The sequence below is a fragment of the Lemur catta genome, chromosome 19 (genome assembly GCF_020740605.2).
Source record: "Lemur catta isolate mLemCat1 chromosome 19, mLemCat1.pri, whole genome shotgun sequence".
Taxonomy (NCBI): domain Eukaryota; kingdom Metazoa; phylum Chordata; class Mammalia; order Primates; family Lemuridae; genus Lemur; species Lemur catta.
This window is the reverse complement of record NC_059146.1, coordinates 16358426-16380182: the sequence shown is the minus strand read 5'-3', so window position 1 is coordinate 16380182 and position 21757 is coordinate 16358426. Positions and strand designations below refer to the sequence as shown.

General features: G+C 37.5%; 1 protein-coding gene across 2 annotated transcripts in view; it reads left to right on the top strand.

Moving 5' to 3' along the window:
* The first annotated feature begins 8164 nt into the window (after positions 1–8164).
* The window catches only part of CDKL2 (cyclin dependent kinase like 2), a 32709-nt gene continuing 19116 nt past the window's right edge, over positions 8165–21757 (top strand). For both annotated transcript variants that reach the window (XR_006730189.1, XM_045532830.1), the window contains exons 1-6: positions 8165–8581; positions 10764–10962; positions 12986–13180; positions 17249–17427; positions 18762–18874; positions 20448–20587. Coding sequence is in view for 1 of the 2 variants with exons in the window: in XM_045532830.1 (XP_045388786.1) it covers positions 10795–10962; positions 12986–13180; positions 17249–17427; positions 18762–18874; positions 20448–20587 (795 nt within the window). In the remaining variant the exon portion in view is untranslated. The remainder of the gene's footprint in view (positions 8582–10763; positions 10963–12985; positions 13181–17248; positions 17428–18761; positions 18875–20447; positions 20588–21757) is intronic.

Sequence of the window (21757 nt, the reverse complement as noted above, 5' to 3'; positions counted from 1 at the left end):
TTCTCCCAGTTGCATCTCATACAGCCTAAGTGGAAATAAGAAATTACTCTAAAACCAGCTGCTTATTGTGAAATTTTATGTGTAAAATAAAACATTCAGTAACACCGAACATTGTTAGAGATCTGTCCCGGTTCAATTAGACAGCTGGTACACAGGTTGAATGTTAGAATAATAAGTAGTAAGGACACTGAAAATGACCTAAAGCAAACTAACTACTAAACATTTTTTAATAGACCATATTGGGTTTTCTAAAGGATTTCTACCTTGGCATCTCAGAAGGAAATGAGAGAAAGGAAGGGATGACAAGATTGTGGTTTATCTGAAGTTATGGACATGGCCCAAGTTCAGAAAGTAGAATAAATTTATCAATCTCTACAACAATATTAGAGAAGTAATCAGTCATACTTAGCCATACTTCCAATAAGAAATGAGGTCCTAAGGGATATGTAATTTCAGAACTTGAAACTGTTCCTTCCTCTGAAGGGGATGATATAAATTTTTCTTGATAATATATTCATAAGGCTTTAAGATTCCTAAAGCAATGTTCACATATTTGTACAGGAGAAAGCCAGAACAATCATTACTTAAATAATCTCAAGGAAGTAAGGCTTAAAATTTTTGTAAGTTTATATTAAACTTTTAGTTCTAATTGTAATAACATCTGACTTTTATGGCTGTGGAAAAACATTTTTTAAATGGGGATAAAATGTATATCCCACATGGTTGGAAACAGACCCAAATTTGAAAGAGCAAATTATTATTTGGTCCAGGAAGTTTATATGGAACAAAATATTTGAAAACTTCAGCCACTCAAGAGGTTGACTTGTTTATCTTCTTATTACTACAGATAAGTAAAGATCCTTGATTTTTTTTTTTTTAATTCTGTGTTAAAAAGACTTTCTAATTATTCAGTAGCAGTTTGTGTTTTGATCAGTTTGATGCCAGAGTTCTAATTTATTTAAAATTACTGGATAAATTAACAGGTAAGTCATGAAAGAAATTTCCTTTTTTGGTATATTTCGGTAGGTTCACATAGAAGGTACTTGTTTAAAATCATTTGCAGCAATAAGTCAAATAATTCCTAAATAGTGAACAAAAACCTTCAAATCTGTTACGTAGATGTGCACATTATATTTAACATGCTTCAGAATTACAAGAAGCAAAGTCTTTTCAGCATTACCAAATGTAGGGCCAAATACCATAAGTACGGATTCAGAATGAACATTCACAGGAAGATTTCTAGCCTTCTGTTAATTGCCAAATTAACTGATCTTTGACTTTGATCTCTAGAGTTTTGATAAAGCTGGCTGCCTCCTCGAAATGCTTTTATTTTTGTGACATTAGTATTCTTTTAGCTGTTTTCTGTTGTCACCCCATACCTTCCCAATCCCTTCTGTCCTTAGTCTGTTATTTTCCCCATAGACTTTGCCTCGGTGGTTTTATTTAGGCCATGTACTACCTTGGCTTCAATATAGTATCCATTCAGTAAATTCCACGCAGTATATAATGGTCAAGAGCAGGACTTTGGAAACAGCCTGGGCTTGAATGGCAGCTCCACCACTCAATGGTAAGCCTTTTCTGTGCCTGTTCTCTCATTTGTAAAATGAGTGATTGTGAAGATTCAGTGAGTTAATATTTAAAGCACCTAAAACAATGTAGTAGGCCATCCTCAGTAAGTGCTAGCTGTTGTCGCTATTGAGTTCTTCGAATTTGTACTGTCTACCTACATGTTCCAAACATGTCTTTTTTAATTCTTTTAGCCACAGCCCCTTTGAAGCACTAGATAATTCAAAATTGGGAAGTCTAAAACAATATTTTCCCTAGGTGACTTACCTTTGCATACCTGACTCTATAGTAATGAACATCTCTATTTTTCTGATCTATTTAATCAGCCTGCAAATGTTTAGTGTCGCATCTATTCCGCTCAGTATATTCTCTTTGTCTCCCTCTTCCTTTGTTAGCCATTTTCCAGGCTACAAGAAGACTTGTTCATGTTATCCTGTTTAACTTCCACTGGCTCATTCAATTCATTCATTAACTATGTATTAAGCTTCAAAGTTTCAGGCAGTGTTCTGGGGGCTGTTAATAAATGATGAGTTAAATAAGGTTCCCTGCTCTTAAGTTAAAAAGGACTGGGAGGCCCTCTGGGGAGAAATGAGTTGGGTACATATTTAAGAAGGTGGTTAAGGAGTAGTTGGCCTCAAGGAGGTTGGTCTTTCTCCCAAGAGCAAAGGGAGCTTGAGTTTTGGCACATGGATAGGTGTGGTGGGAAGTAATGGATGACAAGATTTCTACTTTGAAATGTCTCTGGCTACAGAGTAAACAAATAGGAGTTCAATAATGAATTGAAGTAAACCAGATAAAAGGATGTAATATTTCAGTTAAGAGCTATGATTGACTGGCAGTGTTAGAAATCTAAAGAATTTGACAGATTTGAAGGTAAAGGTAAGATGGCCAGGTCTTGGTGAGGTAAGGAGTGGTATCAAAGAAGAACCGCACTGGCATAATCGAGAATTACGTAAAATGGCACATGTATGATAGGAGGGAATAAAGCTTTGAAGGAGGAGGCACAGGAGTGCTAGGGAAATCATTTATGGGATTTTGGAATGAGCTAGACTTGGAAAGATCGGGTTAGCTAGGATTGTGCATACATTATATTTGGTTCCTTTGGCTTGTGCCCTTTTTATTTTGAAAACAATACATGAAAACTTCTATGTAGATTTTACCATAGTTTATAGAAAATAACATGCTGTGCACATGAAGAAAATACGTACAATCCAAAGGAATGAACTCTCATAATGTGACTCCACAGATGGTCCCTATAAATACCTTGGTATGTGTGTATTTTTTTTCAAATTACTTTTTATATTTGCTGTCTTAAGACAAACCATTGAACTGTTTATCAAGTGTTCGTTGAGCACCTCTGCACCAGGCACTGTTAAAGATAACGTGAATGAGTAGAGAAAGCCCTTGGTCTCCCGGAGCTTAGTTACTAGGTAATGAAGAAGTAGTTGTAAATGCTATATGTAAAGCATTAGGATGAGATAATACAAAGTCCCTAAGTGACAACTTTAGGCAGGTGTTCCCCAGTGACCCATTCTAGAGTTGGATCCAACCAGAAGGACCAGCTAGTGCAGTCTGTAAAATTCGAAAAGCTTGGAGAACACCTAGAAGAGACAAGTGAATCAAGAAGTGGCAAAGTGGTAAAAGGTGAGATAGACTAGATCATGTATTAGCCGTGGTAAGGAGTTTATTTGGATTTTTCCTAATTCTAGTAGGAAGCCATTAAAGAGACCAAAGCATGGGAGTGATAATATGTGCTATATTGAGAACTGGTGGTAGGAGGACAAGAAGGAAAGTGGGAGAAACTCAATGCAAGCTGTTGTAACATAGGACTATTGAGTCTGAGAGAGAGAAATATCTGATTTAATATTTAGGCAAGCTAAATGTATGTAGTTCATCTATTAATATTTTACAGCTCAGATGGAGGCTCAGGATACTATAGTCAACTCTAGTATGAGACAACTTTTAAAGAACTATAAAAACCTCAGGATGAGCTACTTGATTTTGGAAAATGGGTTTTAAACATAAATTTAAACTTTTAAATCAGTGCCTTTTTATCCTGGCTTTATTTGAGAAAATTGTGAAATCAAGGCCTTCAGCACTAGCAGCCCTTAAAATTAAGGATGCCTTAATCAGGAACTACATTCAGGAAGCACAGCATTAAGTAGTAAGACAGAGTAGAAACTTGGAACAGAAGTTAAGTAGCTGTTGGATAATGAGTCTACTATGAGCTGAGAAAAGGGAATGTTTTTTTGAGGGTCTGTCACTCACCTTTTATTTTGATAACCCTATTAAGTTTTGTTTGCTCTTTAAGAGGTGAACTAGAGCTTGGGAGAGATTAAACAAAAAGCTGCCTGACATGGAAATAAGGCTTTAGGGGTAGAAAGCAGATGTGAGACATTTCACTGGAAGGTGACTTGGAATGACTTAGATTGGTGTTTCAAAGCAGGCACAAGTAAGTAACAAGTATGTGTGAAAGAAGTGAGAACTTATATAGTAGTCACTGAAAATTTATTAACATTTAATAGTGCCAGAAACCTGCCTAGGTGCTGGCTGGCAGTACAGCAGGCACGATCTACCTTTAGGAAACTTGTTTCTTGAGGAAGAGAGGCAGCAAACAGAAGTAATTTCAGTACTGACTTGTCCTAGACAGAATACAACTAACTCAGTCCTAAGTAATCCTATGAAGAGTAGTACAATTTATTTTACAGAATCATTCACTCAGGCACCACAGGGTTAGCTACTTGTCCAAGACCACATGGCTCATATGTAGGATAACTAGTAGTGACAGGAGATGGGGCTGTTCTACCAAGGGTGGTAGTGAAAGGAGGTACATTTGAGACCAGAAGGCCTTGAGAAAATCTAGGGGAAGAGCATTCAAAGTGGAAAATCAAATACAGAGGCTCCGTGTTTGGAAGAAGCTTGGTGTGTTCAATGCAGATGATGGTAAGAAGCAGGTAGAGCTAAATCAAGGCTGGCCTTGTAGTTTGGATTTTACTCTTACAATGAGATTGTAGGGATCTGAACATCAATACAATCTGAATTGGGAAGAGATGTTGGGTGATAGGTGACGGTAGTTTGGTTAAGTATTGTAACAGTGAAGAGGGTGGTAGGCAGTCAGCTAATACGAAATTTTGGAGATAGAACCTACAAAAGTTGGATTTTGAATATGGGGGGCAGAGAACTCAAGGGTGACTTTCCCGGGATTTTGAGGCAGCTTGGGTGGAAGGCAATACTCTACTGACAAAGGGAAGGAGCAGAAGTGGATTGTGGAGGGAAAATCAACAGTTCTATTTTTGCCATGTTAAGTTTCATCTGCCAGTTGGATAGCCAAGAAAAAATATCAGGCAATTAAATGTATGATTCTGGAGTTCCGAGGAGAGCTCTGTTCTGCGAGTGGTCCCTATTGATTCCTGCAGCCTGTGGATTAGATGAGATTGATCACCTAGAAAGAGAGTATACAAAAGAGAGGCTGAAGACTGAGCCCTTAAATACTCCCAAAATTGAGGATTACGGTAAAAGAGGAGTGTACAAAGAAAACAAAACAAATATGGCAAGTTTTGGTGTCCTGGAAAGCTAAGTTTTAAGAGTTTCTTAGAAGGAAAGAATATGCAGTTGTGAAAAATGCTACTTAGAGGTCAAATAAAACAGCAAATGAATTAGGGTGGGCTGACTCTTTTAATAAGTCGACCCTAAATGTCTAATGGCTTGGATACAATAGCTTTTTCCCGCTTCATGTAAAAAAGGAGAGGCCTTCCCCCCGCCCCTCCTGCTTAGTTATTTAGGACACAGATGAATGAAGGCTCTACCAACTTTAGTAGGTGGCTTCAAGATCACACTGGAGGGCTGGGTGTGGTGGCTTACACCTGTAATCCCAGCACTTTGGAAGGCCTATGTGGGAGGATGACTTGAGGCCAGGAGTTTGAGACCAGCTGGGACAACACCGTGAGACTCTGTCTCTACAAAGACATAAGAAAAATTAGCTGGGCATAGTGGCATGCACTTGTAGTCCAAGCTACTTGGGAGGCTGAGGATCGCTTGAGCGCAGGAATTTGAGGCTGCGGTAAGCTGTGATCATGCCACTACACTCCAGTCTGGGCAAGACCGAGATCCTGTCTTTAAAAAAAAAAAAAAACAACAAAATCACGCAAGTCATCTCCATTATAGCCAGCTAAAAGGGAAAAAGAAATGGAGGATCTTGAATGAGAGATGATTTATGGGTCAGGAATGGGAATGGTACACATATTCCATCGGCTTGAATTCAGTCACAGCCATCCCCAACTTCAACGGAGATTGCAAAAAATAAGCCATACATATAGGAAAAAGTGGAACCACATTATTGTGAGTAGCTGGTAATCTCTGCCACAGATGGCTTTGGTGGGATGTAGGTCCCAGTGACTTGGTAAGAACTATTTCAGTGAAGTAATAAGGATGAAGCCCAAGAGAGTACTGGGTGTGGGGGAGGTCAGAAATGGAACTAATGAACATGGGCTGTTTTTGTAGTTTTGTTACGAAGATGAACAGAGGAATGGGGTAGAGGCTAGAGAGAAATGAAAAGTAAGGGGGGGTATAAGAGGTATGCTACAAATAAACAATGCACATTTTTTAATATTTGAGGAGTGGATTCCCATGTTCACACCTTTATAGTATAGATTTATTGGTGGCTGACAGATCAAGGTGTGGTAAATGTTGAACTTGACAAAGCAAGTGGTATATTGTACTTCAGGTTTCCAAATCTGTTTTTGTTACTGCTGCTGGTTTTTTTTTTTTTTTTTTTTAGACAGAGTCTCACTCTGTTGCCTGGACTAGAGTGCCATGGCTTCAGCCTAGCTCACAGCCACCTCAAACTCCTGGGCTCAAGCAATCCTTCTGCCTCAGCCTTCCGAGTAGCTGGGACTGCAGGCATGTGCCACCATGCCCAGCTAATTTTTTCTACATATTTTTAGTTGTCCAGCTAATTTCTTTCTATTTTTAGTAAAGACAGGGTCTCGCTCTTGCTCAGGGAGGTCTTGAACTCCTTACCTCAAGCGATCCTCCTGCCTCGGCCACCCAGAGTGCTAGTATTACAGGTGTGAGCCACCATGCCCAGCCTATTTTCTTAATAGAATGGTGAAATGTATTCATAGTTGCATGCTCTATAACTTCAGTCCCCAACCCCTGGGCAGAAGAGCTCTGCAGCCCCCCACCCTCAAACTCCTGTCAGTGGAAAAAGTGTCTTTGTCTTCTATGAAACTTACGAAGGGGGGACACACAGCAGGAGGTGAGCAGTGAGAGAGCAAAAGAATCTTCATCTGTATTTAGATCAGATTCTCGTACAGAGGTTCCAAAAGGCGGCAGAGCTCCCTCTCACTTGGTCACAGCAAAGGGTGGAGCTAATTGCAACATTAAGACTCAGATCTTGTATTGACCAAAACATTCTATTCTTTCCATACCCACGTCCTAGGTCTGGTGCTCAATATTACAGGTTCAGGAACTAGATTTTAAGCAATTTGGTCAAGGTAATTAAGCACTGGAAGGTTAATGCACGCTAACCAAACTCTCAAAAGGTTACAAACAGAATGGTTTTCTTACTGTACAAGAAGCAATGAATACCTTAATATTAATTATTAATACTTTAATATTGACTAGGGTATAATTGTCTGCTACCCAGGATACTCTCTTCCCTGAATCAAGGTATTTTAGGGACCAAATACGCTTAGGAAACGTTTAGTTATCATGACTAAAAGTGAAAATAACTGGTCTCAGGGCCTCCTCGCTGTCTCAAATTCCTTGAAAATGGGGAAAGGCCTGTTCCTTGTGTGACTTCAGCAAGGGCATGATTCTGACCTACCCGTCTTGCCCGGTCATGGATCAAGTCGGTCTGTCCCTCAAACATTTTTATGTTTAAGACAAGTTTTATGGCGATTCCCCAACCCCACCCACGCGACTGCGGCGGTGTTGTGCATCTCTTCCAGTCCCCCAACATCCCAGCACGTCCCCTCCCTTGATTTCTAAAGTGTTTCCCTCCCTTTCGGTGCCCAGGCTGTCCTCCCCGAGGTCCCACTGCCAGGTCCTGTCAGCACCTGCCGCCTTCCACCTTGCCTTGCCTGCTCATCATCACCTTCCAGACTGTCCCCCTCATCTCCTCCCTGGCCCCTACTGTCCCCACCTTCCAGCACGGAAAGGAAGCGTCCGATCGCGGCCAGGCTGCCTTCCCGAGTGACGGCGCCCGGGCCCGCTCGCCGCCCCAGCGGGGAGGCTGGAAGGAACGCTCCATCGCGCTCTTCGCGGGTCTCCACAGCCCTACATTAACTACCGCCTTTACCCTCCGCGTGGACACCAGAATCACCTCCCGCCCCCAGGGCGAGCAGAGCTCTCCTGCCCAAGGCAGAAAGGCGCCTCCTAACTTCAGGGCGCAGGCGTGTGGGGACGCAGGCCCTCTGCGTGTCAGCGAGCAGAACCTGGGCCGAGCCCTAGGTGAAGGGCGGGTGGTTGACGCTAAGCCAATCAGAGCTCGTGGCGACAGGGCTCGGCCAATCAGAACAAGGGAGGCCTGGCGCCCTTGGGGCGGGCCCGGGAGGCGAGGACCCGCCCCCTTGCAGCTCGGCGGCCAACGCCTGCGCCCCAGGCTGGCTGGAGCTGGGCAGGTTCGCCGACTCGAGCTGGCAGGTGGTGCCCTGTCACGCCGGCTAATTTCTCTACCGGCCTTGGCCTTGACAGGTGCCTGCCGAGGACGCATTCTGACCTGGGCCGTGTCTCTCTCTGGAGACTTCGCGCCTATGGTTGGGGACAGGGTGAGGTCGTTGCCTTGACGACAGCATGCGGCCCGCGGTCCTCCCAAGAGTGAGCTTGCGGCGGGCCCGGGTCCCTCTGCCCCCTGCCGGCCTCACCTGGGACCCGTGACCAGTGCCTGTGACCGCAGAAGAAATCACGGCAGCCCTGGAATTGCCGGTTTGTTAGTCAGCGACGCGTTTCACCTCAAAATCGTTTCAGGTTGAAAACCTCTGGCTCTTTCCATGCGAAAGGATTTGAAGAAACAGTAAGTATAATTCTTTTAAAAGCTTCTATTATCTTTTTCTTTTGTCTATAAGAGATTTCAATGTTTTAAATGAAATAAAAATTAGCATCGTCCAAGTATTTTATCTAAATTGTTGGTACTAGAACCATATACTTACCTGGCAGATGTCCAGAAATACCACGTTGCTAATGGGCCAGATTTCCCTTTAGTCTGTATTACCTTCAAGAGCAGAAGGCATGAAAAGTTATGGTTTATGAGTAACTGTTTCAGGAAACGAGAGGCTTTGTAGGCCAGGATACTTTTAAGGTATTTGTGGACAGACAGTGCCACTTGAAAAAGCAGGTGTGTCCAATAGGGTGTGTCCAAATGTGCAGTTGGTTGGAAGAATAAACCTGAAGTTGTCAACTTGCATAATGTCAGCTTGTGGTATGCTTCAGGATACCTTAGACGTGCCTAAAGTAAATTTTATTTTGTTCACTTTGCATTTTCAAATGTTGAGGATGCCAATTACGAAATGTTTTTAAATGATCCATTCTAGCTATTTTTGTCATTGGTATGATAAACCTAAAGCCTATAAAACATATTCTTTTAATGGAAGGGGAAAAATTAAGGAGGGATAGAATTACATTGAGAATTTTTTTGGAATACATTTTGTTACAAAATAGACAAGTTAAAATGTCAAATGTATGGAAAGTTAGTGTCTGAGATACTGCTATATATATAGTTTGTAGTAGAATCTACTATCAAAACTGGTAGTAAAATAATGAAATAATTTGCATTGGTATTGATTTGTATTGTTTTCATCACTACCCGCCCCCCAAGATCAATTTTCTGGTTCTTTATGGATACATTAAAAATAGGTATATAAGAAAATCTCAAATTATTAAATCTCAAGTGCCAAAAATGTATTGTATGCTTGGATTATCATACTTTGCTAGAACAAAGAGGATATTTGTTTTGTCTTTGCCATCCCTGTACCAATAGTAAAGGAAGAAAGACATGACAATTCACAATCTGGGTAAACGTTAATTTTAGATTGCCATAAGTACACAATATAATAGGCAAGAATTTTTTTTCTTTCCAAAGTTTAATGAATGAGTTTTTTTAATAGTGTCAGGTTTTGAAAAAATTAACTATGAATCATCATTTGGATATATAGTTGTTAAAAAGACTTTGTTTTTTTCTCCCAACACCTTTGGATCCACACTGGGATTTAGAGCAGTATTTTTCATTCTTAGCTTCTTGAGTTTAACTTCAAAATCAGATTTTTAAAATAAAAGTAATTTTGTAGTTGTAATTTAGTAGCTTTAATATATCGTAGCAATCAAACCTTACAAATTGAAATCTACCTGTATTTGGACTGAAATTTTTTTCTATACCAAAACATGTGGAATGATTGCTGGATCTTCATCAGTCATCAGTAAAACAAGAAAGATTGTATTAGGATTGCTTTTATTCAGAAAATGTCAGATAATGGGATGTAAAAAAATTCTAAACACAAAATTCAAATTATCATACTCATAGTGTGTAATCATTAACAGGATTTTTAAAATAGCTTTAATATACTTGGTAGTACTAGTATTTCATTTGAAAGATCTGCTTATATACTGATATCATTGTTCTTATTTTGTATGTTCAATATAGTAATTAGTAGTGTAAGAAAAGTAAAGAAAAATATTTTATCAAACGTTCTTAGTGTTAATTTGGTAAGTGATCATTTTGTGATTACATATTTTTCCCAATTGAATAGAAAGTGCATAATATTTCCAACTTGAAGTTGTCAATCTTTTAAACGTGGTATGAAAAAAAAATTTGATCTTCATTAAAACCAAATTCAGTTGTGCCTTTTCCACCTTTGGGTAAAAAGGAATTGTAATTGTTAGGTATGATAGTTCAATTAAATTGCTTTATTGGTATTAAAAATATATTGAATTTCATTAACATGGCATTTAGTAATTTAAAATTAACGACTTCAATTTCATTTGCCCTGTCTGTTATAAAATGTGCGTGAATATTTTGAAAAATATAGCTTAGGTGTGGAAACACTAAGAAATTGTGAGTTAACACAGGATAGCCATGAACAAAGTGACTGCTCTAATATGGAAAACAATCAGGGAAGAATTATTAATAATTTGCTAGGAGGGTGGAGGAAATTATTAATAATATACTCAACATTGTTAACTCTATGTTTTGGTTTCCACAGCAAAAAAAGTTCCTGCTGGTTTTAAATTAAAATGGAAAAATATGAGAACCTAGGATTGGTTGGAGAAGGAAGTTATGGAATGGTGATGAAGTGTAGGAATAAAGATAGTGGAAGAATTGTGGCCATCAAGAAGTTCTTAGAGAGTGATGATGACAAAATGGTTAAAAAAATTGCAATGCGAGAAATCAAGTTACTAAAGGTAAGTAAATGCATATATTGGATTAAAAAATGAGTTGTTTCTTGATCAAGATTAAGTTACAGTTTTAGAAAAATATTACTGTATTTTTATATTTGTTTCATTTTCATAAGAAGGTTTAAAGTATAAATTTTTTCTTTGGCTAAGAAGAAATAAAATTATTACACATGTACATTAGTTTATCTCATGAATATAAATCTGATTTTAAAAGTATTTGTTCCTTTTCTCTGTATCTATCTATCTATCTATCTACCTATTGTCTGTGTTGTGGGTCCTAAGGCCCACCCCCAGGTTTGATGATGCATTAGGAGGACTCACAGTCCCCAGCATATAGTTGTACTCATGGCTATGATTTATTACAGTGAAAGGATATAAAGCAAAATCAGCAAAGGGAAAAAGCACATGGGGTGAATTCCAGAGGAAACCTCACACAAGCTTCCAAGAAGTCCTTTTCCAGTGAAATTTTACAGGATGTACTTATTTCCTCTAACAATGAGTTATGACAATACATGTGATATATTGTCTTCCAAGGAAATTCATTAGAAACTCGGTGCCCAGAGTTTTTATTGGGGTTTGGTCACATAGGCACTGTGCCTGGTCTAAACCAAAATTCCAAACTCCCAGTAGGGAAGCAGTTATTCAGTGCAAACAATATTGTTTGCATAGTGAGCCTCTTTATCAGTTCTAGAAATGAAGGGAACCTCCCTGAAATCCAAGTTCCCAAGTGCCAGCCAATGGCCCACTTTGTAAGCAGACCTTTCTAAGGATAGCAATCTCAGGCCTGCTATATTAAATCTCTCTCTCTCTTATCATTCTCACCAGAGTTTATTAATTTTATTTATCTTTAAAAAGAACCAATGTGGGACTTTGTTGATCTTCTCTATTGTGTGTTTGTTTTCTATTTCATTAATTATTGTTCTTTATTATTTCATTCCTTTTACTTCTTTTGGATGGGTTTATTTTGTAGGTTTTTTTTCCCCTGATTTGTTGAGATAGATGCTTACTTCTTTAATTCCCAGATTTTTTTCCCCTTATGTATGTACATTTAAGGCTGCACATTTTCCTGCAAGAACAGCTTGGGGCCAGGTGCTGTGTCTCAAGCCTATAATCCCAGTGCCTTGGGAGGATAAGGTGGGAGGATCACTTAAGCCCAAGAGTTGCAGACTGCAGTGAGCTATGTTGTAGCACTGCACTCTAGCCTGGGTGAGAATGAGACCCTCTTTCTCCCAGAAATTTTGATTGATTATTAGTTAAAAATATTTTTGTATTTCCATCATATTTTTCTTTTCTTTTCTTTCTTGCTTTTTTTTTTTTTTTTTTTGAGACAGAGTCTCACTATGTTGCCCAGGCTAGAGTGCCATGACATCAGCCTAGCTCACAGCAACCTCAAACTCCTGGGCTCAAGCAATCCTCCTGCCTCAGCCTCCCGAGTAGCTGGGACTACAGGCATGCGCCACCATGCCTGGCTAATTTTTTCTCTCTATATATTTAGTTTTCCATATAATTTTTTTCTATTTTTAGTAGAGACGGGGGTCTCACTCTTGCTCAGGCTGGTCTTGAACTCTTGAGCTCAAACGATCCTCCCACCTCGGCCTTCCAGAGTGCTAGGATTACAGGCGTGAGCCACCGCGCCCGGCTGATTTTTTTTTTTTTTTCTTTTCAAGGTATGTCACCAACTTTGGAGAACTCTTGCTCTGCTAGCTTTGTAGCCACAGATGATCTTTTGTTGTCTTCCTATACTGCTATTTGATCTTTATTACATTCGGTAGTCCTATCTCATTTGTTGTGGATAGGGGTCATAGATTGCTCTTAGTATCATCAAAGATGGAGTTACATTTCTTTTTCTCATTGGCTTTATTGTGTTCTCTGACAGGAGAAAGGAGCAACTGTAATTTAAAAATCAGAATATACTTTTACATTTTACATTGTTTATGCATTTTATTTGTATGTTTTTCTTTTATTTTAAATTGTGACTAATCGCTAATAATTTGGTCTTGTAAAAACTGTTTTGCATTTTTTATAACAGCAACTGAGGCATGAAAATTTGGTGAATCTGTTGGAAGTATGTAAGAAAAAAAAACGATGGTACCTCGTCTTTGAATTTGTTGATCACACAGTTCTTGATGACTTGGAGCTCTTTCCAAATGGACTAGACTACAAAGTAGTTCAAAAGTATTTGTTTCAGATTATTAATGGAATTGGATTCTGTCACAGTCACAATGTAAGTATTAGGTTTAAATAATTATTTTGCCAATCATTGACTATCCAGATACCAGTCACTTAATCTAGTGAGACATTTGTTTAAAGTTTGAACCAGTATCAAATAAAATAATTGAAATGAACTATGCTACTCTGATATTGCCAATTTTCACGTCATGATATATATATTCTTTACCCCGAACATTTTATTGTGAAAATTTTAGGCCCTGCTGAAAAGTTGAACAGTATGCACAATGAACACCCATATACCCACTAACTGGATTCTATGCTTATTATAATAACATTTTGCTATATTTGCTTTATCACATATTTATTTACCCATTAATTTATCTGTTAATCTGTCTTATATTGATTTATACATTTGAAAGTAAGTTTCACCCATCAGTACACTTCCACACTAAATACTTTATCTAATGTATATTATTATCTAGAGTTAAATATTTATTTGCTTTTTTTAAGATAACATTTACTGAGTGAAATGCATAAATTTTAAGTGAATTTTGACAAATGCATACACCTAAGGGTCTATACTTGTTAATTCATGTTTTCTTGCCTAGTTATGAAGTATGAAAGTATGAAAATCTTTACCCTATAGTCTATCACAATAATTTTATGTTCTTTGAGTATCATATAAAAAGCACCTCCATGAAAAATCAGACCTGTAGAGTATAAAATGAATAACTCAGCATGCAGATTCTGCCAGTTTTACACAATACTTTAAATGACATTTTTGTGTGATTATAAAAGTAATAAATGCTAATGGTAGAAAATTTGAATGCTAAAGATAATTATAAAAAGAAGAAAAAAATCATTTTACATGCCTACCACTTAAACATTTGATATATTTCTTTTCAGTTTTCTTCTTCTTCTTCCTCTTCTTCTTCCTCCTCTTCCTCCTCTTCTTCTTCCTCCTCTTCTGCTTCTTCCTCTTCTTCTTCTCCCTCTTCTTCTCTTCTTCTTCTCCTCATCCTTCTCCTTCTTCTTCCCCTTCTCCTCTTTCTCCTCCTTCTCTTCTTCTTCTCCTCCTCCTTCTCTTCTCCTCCTCCTCCTTCTCCTTCTTCCTCCCGTCCTCTTCCTCTTCTTCTTCTTCACTGTTTTTATTTTTTTCACTGACTTTTAGTATATACTTGAATTATGTTATGAAGTTCATATATATATATAAAATAGAAAAATTTCTCAGTAGAGGCAGACATCTAGTTTCTATTGGGAAAACACTTTCTGGCCCTTTTTAGGAGCCCTCCCAAGGTGGCCAAGCTCAGGAGACTGAATGCCAGTGTAGTAAGTTAGAAAGAGAGACAGCTGTTACAAGGATAGATTACATGAAGTATAAGAACAATGTGTGTGCAGGGAATCACATTAGTATGAGGTGTTAGTGAATCAAATACTTAATGGCATTAATTTAAAAGATACCAATTCATCCTTCTCATAAAAAGGATGATTTGTTCCCAATGGGCCTATAATACTTGAAGTTAGCAGCTGAGTGCCCCCCATCCACCTCTACACTAAGGAAGGGCTGGCTGGCAGTGCTGGTAGACAAAGAACTCATTGTTGCTCTCCCTTTTGAAGAATATTTGAATATGTCTTGTGTACATTTGCTTCTGTGTCCCTTTAGTTTTATGCTTTAATGACTAACCAATCCATGTTTAATAACACATTCTACCTTTAAATATATGAATACATTCAGGCATTTTAGAGTCATGTGTTGCTGGCATAAGTGCCATTCGATCTTTAAAGTAGATGTTTTAATATTGAGTGGTTCCATGCATAGCTTCAGAGCATTCATGTATGTCTTTAAACTATGTAAAATATGAATTTTTATGGGGAGAGAACTGGTCTTGATCTAATATATGACCGCTTACCTCAAGGGAGCTTTAATGTTGCCTGGCAATCATATTACTTTTTTCTAGTCCATTTACTCTCAAACTCTTCTAGATTATGATTTCATATCCTCTTTCTTCTCAAACCTCTAGTATATCTTCTCCAATCCTCATTCCCAGCCCTCCGTTAAGCAGAGATAATAATAGCATCTATCTCATAGGGTTATTGTGAAGATAAAATACAATAAAACATGTAAAACACTTAGAATAGTACCAGACACATAAGTGATCAGTGTTAGCTATAATTACTATTATTATTAAAAGTATATTCTAAGGTTTTGTTTTCTGGGCAGTTAACATTTCTATTCTTAAAGCAGACAGATAATTATGGTGGGGGAGGGAATAAACACACACATATGTATATATGCATGCATATGTACACACAAGGATGAAATGTCTGACTTTAAGAAAATGAAAACATTTATTCTTAAATACATTATTCATTTGTGTATGTATCTATATATGTAAGCACTTGAATTTAAAAAATTAAAAATAGGCTAGGTGCAGTGGCTCACTCCTGTAATCCTAGCATTCTGGGAGGCCAAGGCGGGAGGATTGCTTGAGCTCAGGAGTTCAAGACCAGCCTGAGCAAGAGCAAAACCCCATCTCTACTAAAAATAGAAAAATTAGCCAGGCATGGTGGCTGTTGTCCTAGCTACTTGAGAGGCTGAGGCAGGAAGATTGCTTGAGCCCAGGAGTTGGAGCTTGCAGTGAGCTATGATGACGTCACTGCACTCTACCCAGGGACACCAAGTGACACTTTGTCTCAGCAAAATAAATAAATAAATAAATAAAAATTAAAAAGATGTTGGCCATAAACAAGCTAGATCAGAAAGAAGGACTGGGGGATGCGGGGGCATGGGGCAATATATATAACCTGAACTTTTGTACCCCCATAATAAGCTGAAATAAAAAAATAAAAAATAAAATAAAAAAAAGAAAGAAGGACTACAGGCAGGGAGGAAAGCAGTGGGACAACTATGAGGTGATTCGGGGCTAAACTAGGCTGGTGCTCAGAGGAATGAAAAGGAGATACACACTTTAGAAATACTTTACATAAAGAATCAATAGAACTTAGTGTTATCTCAGATATTTTATTTAAACTTGATAATCTAAAAGAATGGTAGTTCCATTTTCAAACATAGAAAAGTCTAGAAGAAGTTAGTTTTGATGGAAAAATTAGTTTAGTTTTATCCATATAGACTTTTGAGTGGAATGCTGAACACCCAAGTAGAGGTATTCATCAGGCACTTAGAAATGTAAAGAGGATACAAAAAGGTCAGTGGTTAAGATTTCTAAAGGACAGACTCTAGAAGAAGAAAACAGGATGCTGGGATAGTGACAATATTAAAAATTCTGGGCTGTGAGTGATCCTTCTGCCTCAGCCTCCCCGGTAGCTGGGACTTACAGGCGCATGCCACAACGCCGGCTGGGTTTTGTTGTTTTGTGTATGTTTTTTAATTTTTGTTTTTCTTTTTTATTCGGTAGAGACCGGGTCTCACTGTGCTCAGGCTGGTGTCAAACCCCTGAGCTACAGCGATCCTCCCGCCTCGGCCTCCCAGAGAGCTAGGATTATAGGTGTGAGCCACCGCGCCCGGCCCAACATCTTTAAATACCACGTTGGTCATGTCACTTCCATGGATTCCTAGGGTCTCAATACAAGCTCTCATGCCAAGTAGACACAGCCTACTTCCAGGCTGGTGGTAGAGGCATCCCTTCTCCCCCTCACACAACCTCTAGGCTAGAAAAAAACATTTCCCCATAGTCTCTTGATCTATTCTGATTTCCTCTGTTGCTCTCTGTATCACATTTACTTGGATTGCCCTTCCATTTCTACATTTATCCAGATCATACTTAGTATTAATAACCTATCTTAGAGCCTACTTCTTTCACAAAAATTTTCCTTGACCATCCCTAGCTTTAATGACAGCTTTACTTTCTTAGTCTTGAGAGCATTCATTAACCAAACAGTTGATTTGGTAATTAATAATATATATTTTATCTAATATCTTTGATTGTTTAAATAGAATTTCAAGCATAAATGCCCTTTGTTGCCCAACTAGGTCCTTTAAAGCCAGGAACAACTTTTATATGCTTTTATTTCTTTATAGGGACAAAAAACAATGCCCATGGCAGGTGCCAAAAAAAATAATTAATTTTGTTTAACATCTGTCATGCTCTGCTTTTTCTAGATCATACACAGAGATATAAAGCCAGAGAATATATTAGTCTCCCAGTCTGGTGTTGTCAAGTTATGTGATTTTGGATTTGCACGAACACTGGCAGCTCCTGGGGAGGTTTATACTGATTATGTGGCCACCCGATGGTACAGAGCTCCAGAACTATTGGTTGGTGATGTCAAGTATGGCAAGTAAGACATTAGCAATGGGAGGGGGAAGATTTTAACTCTCTTTTCTTGATAAAATGGAATACATCTATAATAACATAAATGGTCCCTCTAACGCTGAAAAGAGGGTTTGAGTTTAGAGAACTTTGTAGTTTGTAATCATTTTTGGTGCTTCCCCTTTAAACATTCTTGTGAAACAAGTTGGAGTGGGTGTACTTATTTTAAAGGTGGGAAAATTAAGTTGAATAAGTGGTCTGTTTTATACGGTGGGTAGGAAGTAGATATATTTTATCTTATCTTTATTTTACCTTGTAAAGAGAGGTTAACATTGGATAAGTCTGACACTGTTGGAATGAGGCAAGGTAGAGCAGGCAAGGGTGGGGGCAAAAATATAATTAAGTGAAACATTTATAAAACATAAATCATCTTCATAAGTGAATTCTTCAAAGAAGATTCTAATTTTTACTGCTTTTGATAGAAATCTTTAAAATATTTTCTACAATTTCTCTGTTTCAGAGTACATTAAACATCATTTATTATTTTCTTTATTACTTTGAGTTCTCATTTTACTAACATGATATAATTTTTGTGCCATTTTTATAATTCAGCAATGACCATACACAATTTCAAGGTAGTTGTCCCTATACTAATGAGGCATATATATCCTTCTTTGTGACTAATTTTTAAGATAGTTTTAAAATTTCCTCCAATCAGCTTTCAGTTTTCCTCCTTGTTACTGTATTTGTTCTGTGCAACCATTGTTACTGTATTTGTTCTGAACAACCACTTCCTTTTTCTGGTGTGCTTTTTTCTGTGTACCATGGCATAGCACAGACTAATCAACCTTGTCAGAATTACATGGAAACAAAGAATGGTCTCTGAGTGAAGCCTGAGAGTCTTATTTCCAGAATAAAGTACACATAATAACTGTTATGGCTTTTCAGAAGGCTTTCCTTTTTATGTCACATGATTGAAGTTTCTGGAAATCTCACTTATGTAAAATTGGGAGTTAGACTTTTAAATTTATAGGGAAATGTCTTTTTATGGGTAATGTAAAAGGCTTAGTTCAGATCAAATATCCCTTATCCAAAATGCTTGAGACCAGAAGTGTTGAGAATTTTGGATTTTTTCAGATTTTGAATATTTGCATTATACTGGTTGAGCATCCCAAATCCGAAAGTTTGAGCATTATGTCAGCACTCAGAAAGTTTTGTTTCAGATTTCAGATTTGGGATGCTCAATCTGTACTGTACTACCATTCTCAATACCAAGAATACCAAATAATAACATGCAGAACAGATACAGTCACAGTAAACATATTATGATGCCAGATTTTACAACACATTGTTTTCTTTCAGGGCTGTTGATGTGTGGGCCATTGGTTGTTTGGTAACTGAAATGCTCATGGGGGAACCCCTATTTCCTGGAGATTCTGATATTGATCAGCTATATCATATTATGATGTGTTTAGGTAAGATTATACATCAGCATTGTAAATTTTAGAGTTTTTTCCCTCTGTGTTTGTGATTTTTTAAGCTGTTGGTGTATTAAAGATGATATATGTTTTAAGTAAAGATAGGGGCAAATAGGAAAACTTCATCTTCATCTATCTATCTATGTATATATTTTTTCCCTCTCAGTCTGGCTTTGGTCTATCTGGACACATGTTCTTGATCACACACACATCCCCCTCCCCCTCAACAGAGAAGGAAAGAGTAGAGGTTGTGCATTTCTCTGCACTTTTACATTCAGTTAATTACATGTAGAGAGGATGCAATGATCATTTATTATTTTGGGGTCAGTAAGCATTTGGTATAATGTGACTACTACCCTAATTTTCACATTCAAGATGAGAGGCACAAAGACTTCCAACGTAGTTTGATCTCTCCTCAGATTTGATTTTTGTTGTTATTGCTTTGTACATAATTTCAAAGCTAGAGTATCAAAGTCTTACATTTCTTGAAATATCAACTTCATGTTTGAAGATAGAACTTGGAAGATGGAAATAATGAGGAAACACTTGGGGATAATTTAATTATTTGATTTGAAGTTTCCAGGTTAGAAATTCAGTAAACAATACAATGGCAGAATTTTCATATGTATTTTGTATTAAATTAGGTATTTAAGTTGAGAAAAAAGATAAAGTGCTCAAATCTGACCTTAGATATAGGCACAAAATCAGTTGACCAAAAATTAAGTTCTTAAAAGGTGGAACTAATTTATCTAGATTAGATTTTGCTGATGTAACTGTTAATAGTATCATTGCTTTGGTCAGCACTTTACACTTTATTATTAGAAATGAAGTGCTGGTCCTAATATCTGGAAAGGTATAAAATGTTCTTCACCTGTCCTTTTCCTATGCTCCCTCACTTTAATTCTATTTATAGTGGCATATGAACTTTCTGTTTTTTAAGTTTTTTGGCTTCAGTGATGAATTTTACTAAATTGATGACAAATCATAAGAATTTTACAAAAACTCTTTCAAAATACAGAAAAGAAAAGGAAACATTTTTATCTCATTTTATAAGACCAGAATTATAGTGATATCCAAATCAGAGAAAAGTATTACAAGAAATGAAAACTAACTTTAAATGGAAATGTATTAACAAAATATTAGCAATCATATTTATAAATATATATTTAAAGGACCACACATCATGATCAACTGGGCTTTATCTCAGGAATGAAAAGTTTATGTAATGTTTGAAGATCAATTCAAATCACTATACTGACTACAAAACAAAAAAAATGTGATCATCTCAGTATATATAGACAAAAACTTAGCAAATAGCCTATGAACTTTTTAAATGAGTATATTGAGATAGCAATGCTAATTTCCTTGAGTTGACTTATGTGAAAGCCACTGTAAAGGCTGCTATGTGCCATCACAAGAGCACTGTGTTTGGTAGATTTTCCATGCTGAGAAAGCCCTGAACTCCATACGCTGTGTTTCACTATTCCTCTACTGTGCACCACCTGTCTCTTCACTACTTCTTTCATGTTCTATAATGACAGAGATGTATGTGTGCTGCTTTCACTTCTAGGTAATCTAATCCCAAGACATCAGGAGCTGTTCTATAAAAATCCTGTGTTTGCTGGAGTGAGATTGCCTGAAATCAAGGAAACAGAACCTCTTGAAAGACGCTATCCTAAGCTCTCTGATGTGGTGATAGATTTAGCAAAGGTAATCATAGTTTTTCTTTACACTTTCTGACAGGAATTTACGCATTACGGAGACTTGGTTTTCTCTTTTTTCTTGTCCAGTTGATCTTTTAGGTCAACGATTCCTTCTAATGATTTTGATTTTTGTACATTTAGAAAGAATTTAAATAATTTGGAGGGGATAACTTGAGAGATAAAGGCTTGAAAATTTGACCTGTTTTAAAACTCATTAAGAAACCATTTAGTATTATCCAGCACATTTTAAGTGTAAAAACATCATCTAAAACATATAAAAACCATGTAAAGACATTGTATGTTTTTAATGTTTAACATTTAAACGCAAGCCTTGTGGAAGTGGAAAAGAGAAGAAAAGTAGGATAAGAAGATAAAAAGAAAGATGGAGAAGTAGGAAAATGTTAATGTGTAGGCGGGGCATACAATCATGACCTGTATAGAATTGTCAGAGGGGCTTTTGCTTGGCCACTGGATTTGCTGAAGCTAATTTATAAATTACGAATGCATTTGTTTTGTATTTGAGGAAAATATTAGGGAGATTCTCACTGGATCAAGTTGTCTCTGAAAGTTGACCTTTTGGAATTATTAGCTCAAAAAGTTCTCATTATCAGCTGGATATTGTGGTATGTACCTGTAGTCCTCAGCTAGTTGGGAGGCTGAGGCAGAAGGATCGCTTGAAGCCAGGAGTTCGAGGCTATAGCACACTATAATTGTACCTATGAATAGCTACTGCACTCCAGCCTGGGCAACATAGTGAGATCCCATCACTTGGAAAAAAAAAAGTTCTCATTAATTAGGATTGTCCAGGGTATTGATAAAATAAGTACCTCTAAAACATCAGGATCATATGACATTTACCCAAGGTGTCTTTTTTTGCTTTTTTTTTTATGACATTTTATTTATTTATTTATTTATGTATTTATTTTTGAGACAGAGTCTCACTCTGTTGCCTGGGCTAGAGTGCCGTGGTGTCAGCCTAGCTCACAGCAACCTCAAACTGCTGGGCTCAAGCAAACCTCCTGCCTCAGCCTCCCGAGTAGCTGGGACTACAGGCATGCGCCACCATGCCCGGCTCTTTTTTTGCTTTTTAATTTTTTAACTCATTTTTTAAAAGTTTAGTAAACTTATAACTAATTATAATAAGTTGTTAGGATAATATATTTCCAGTTTTCTGCAT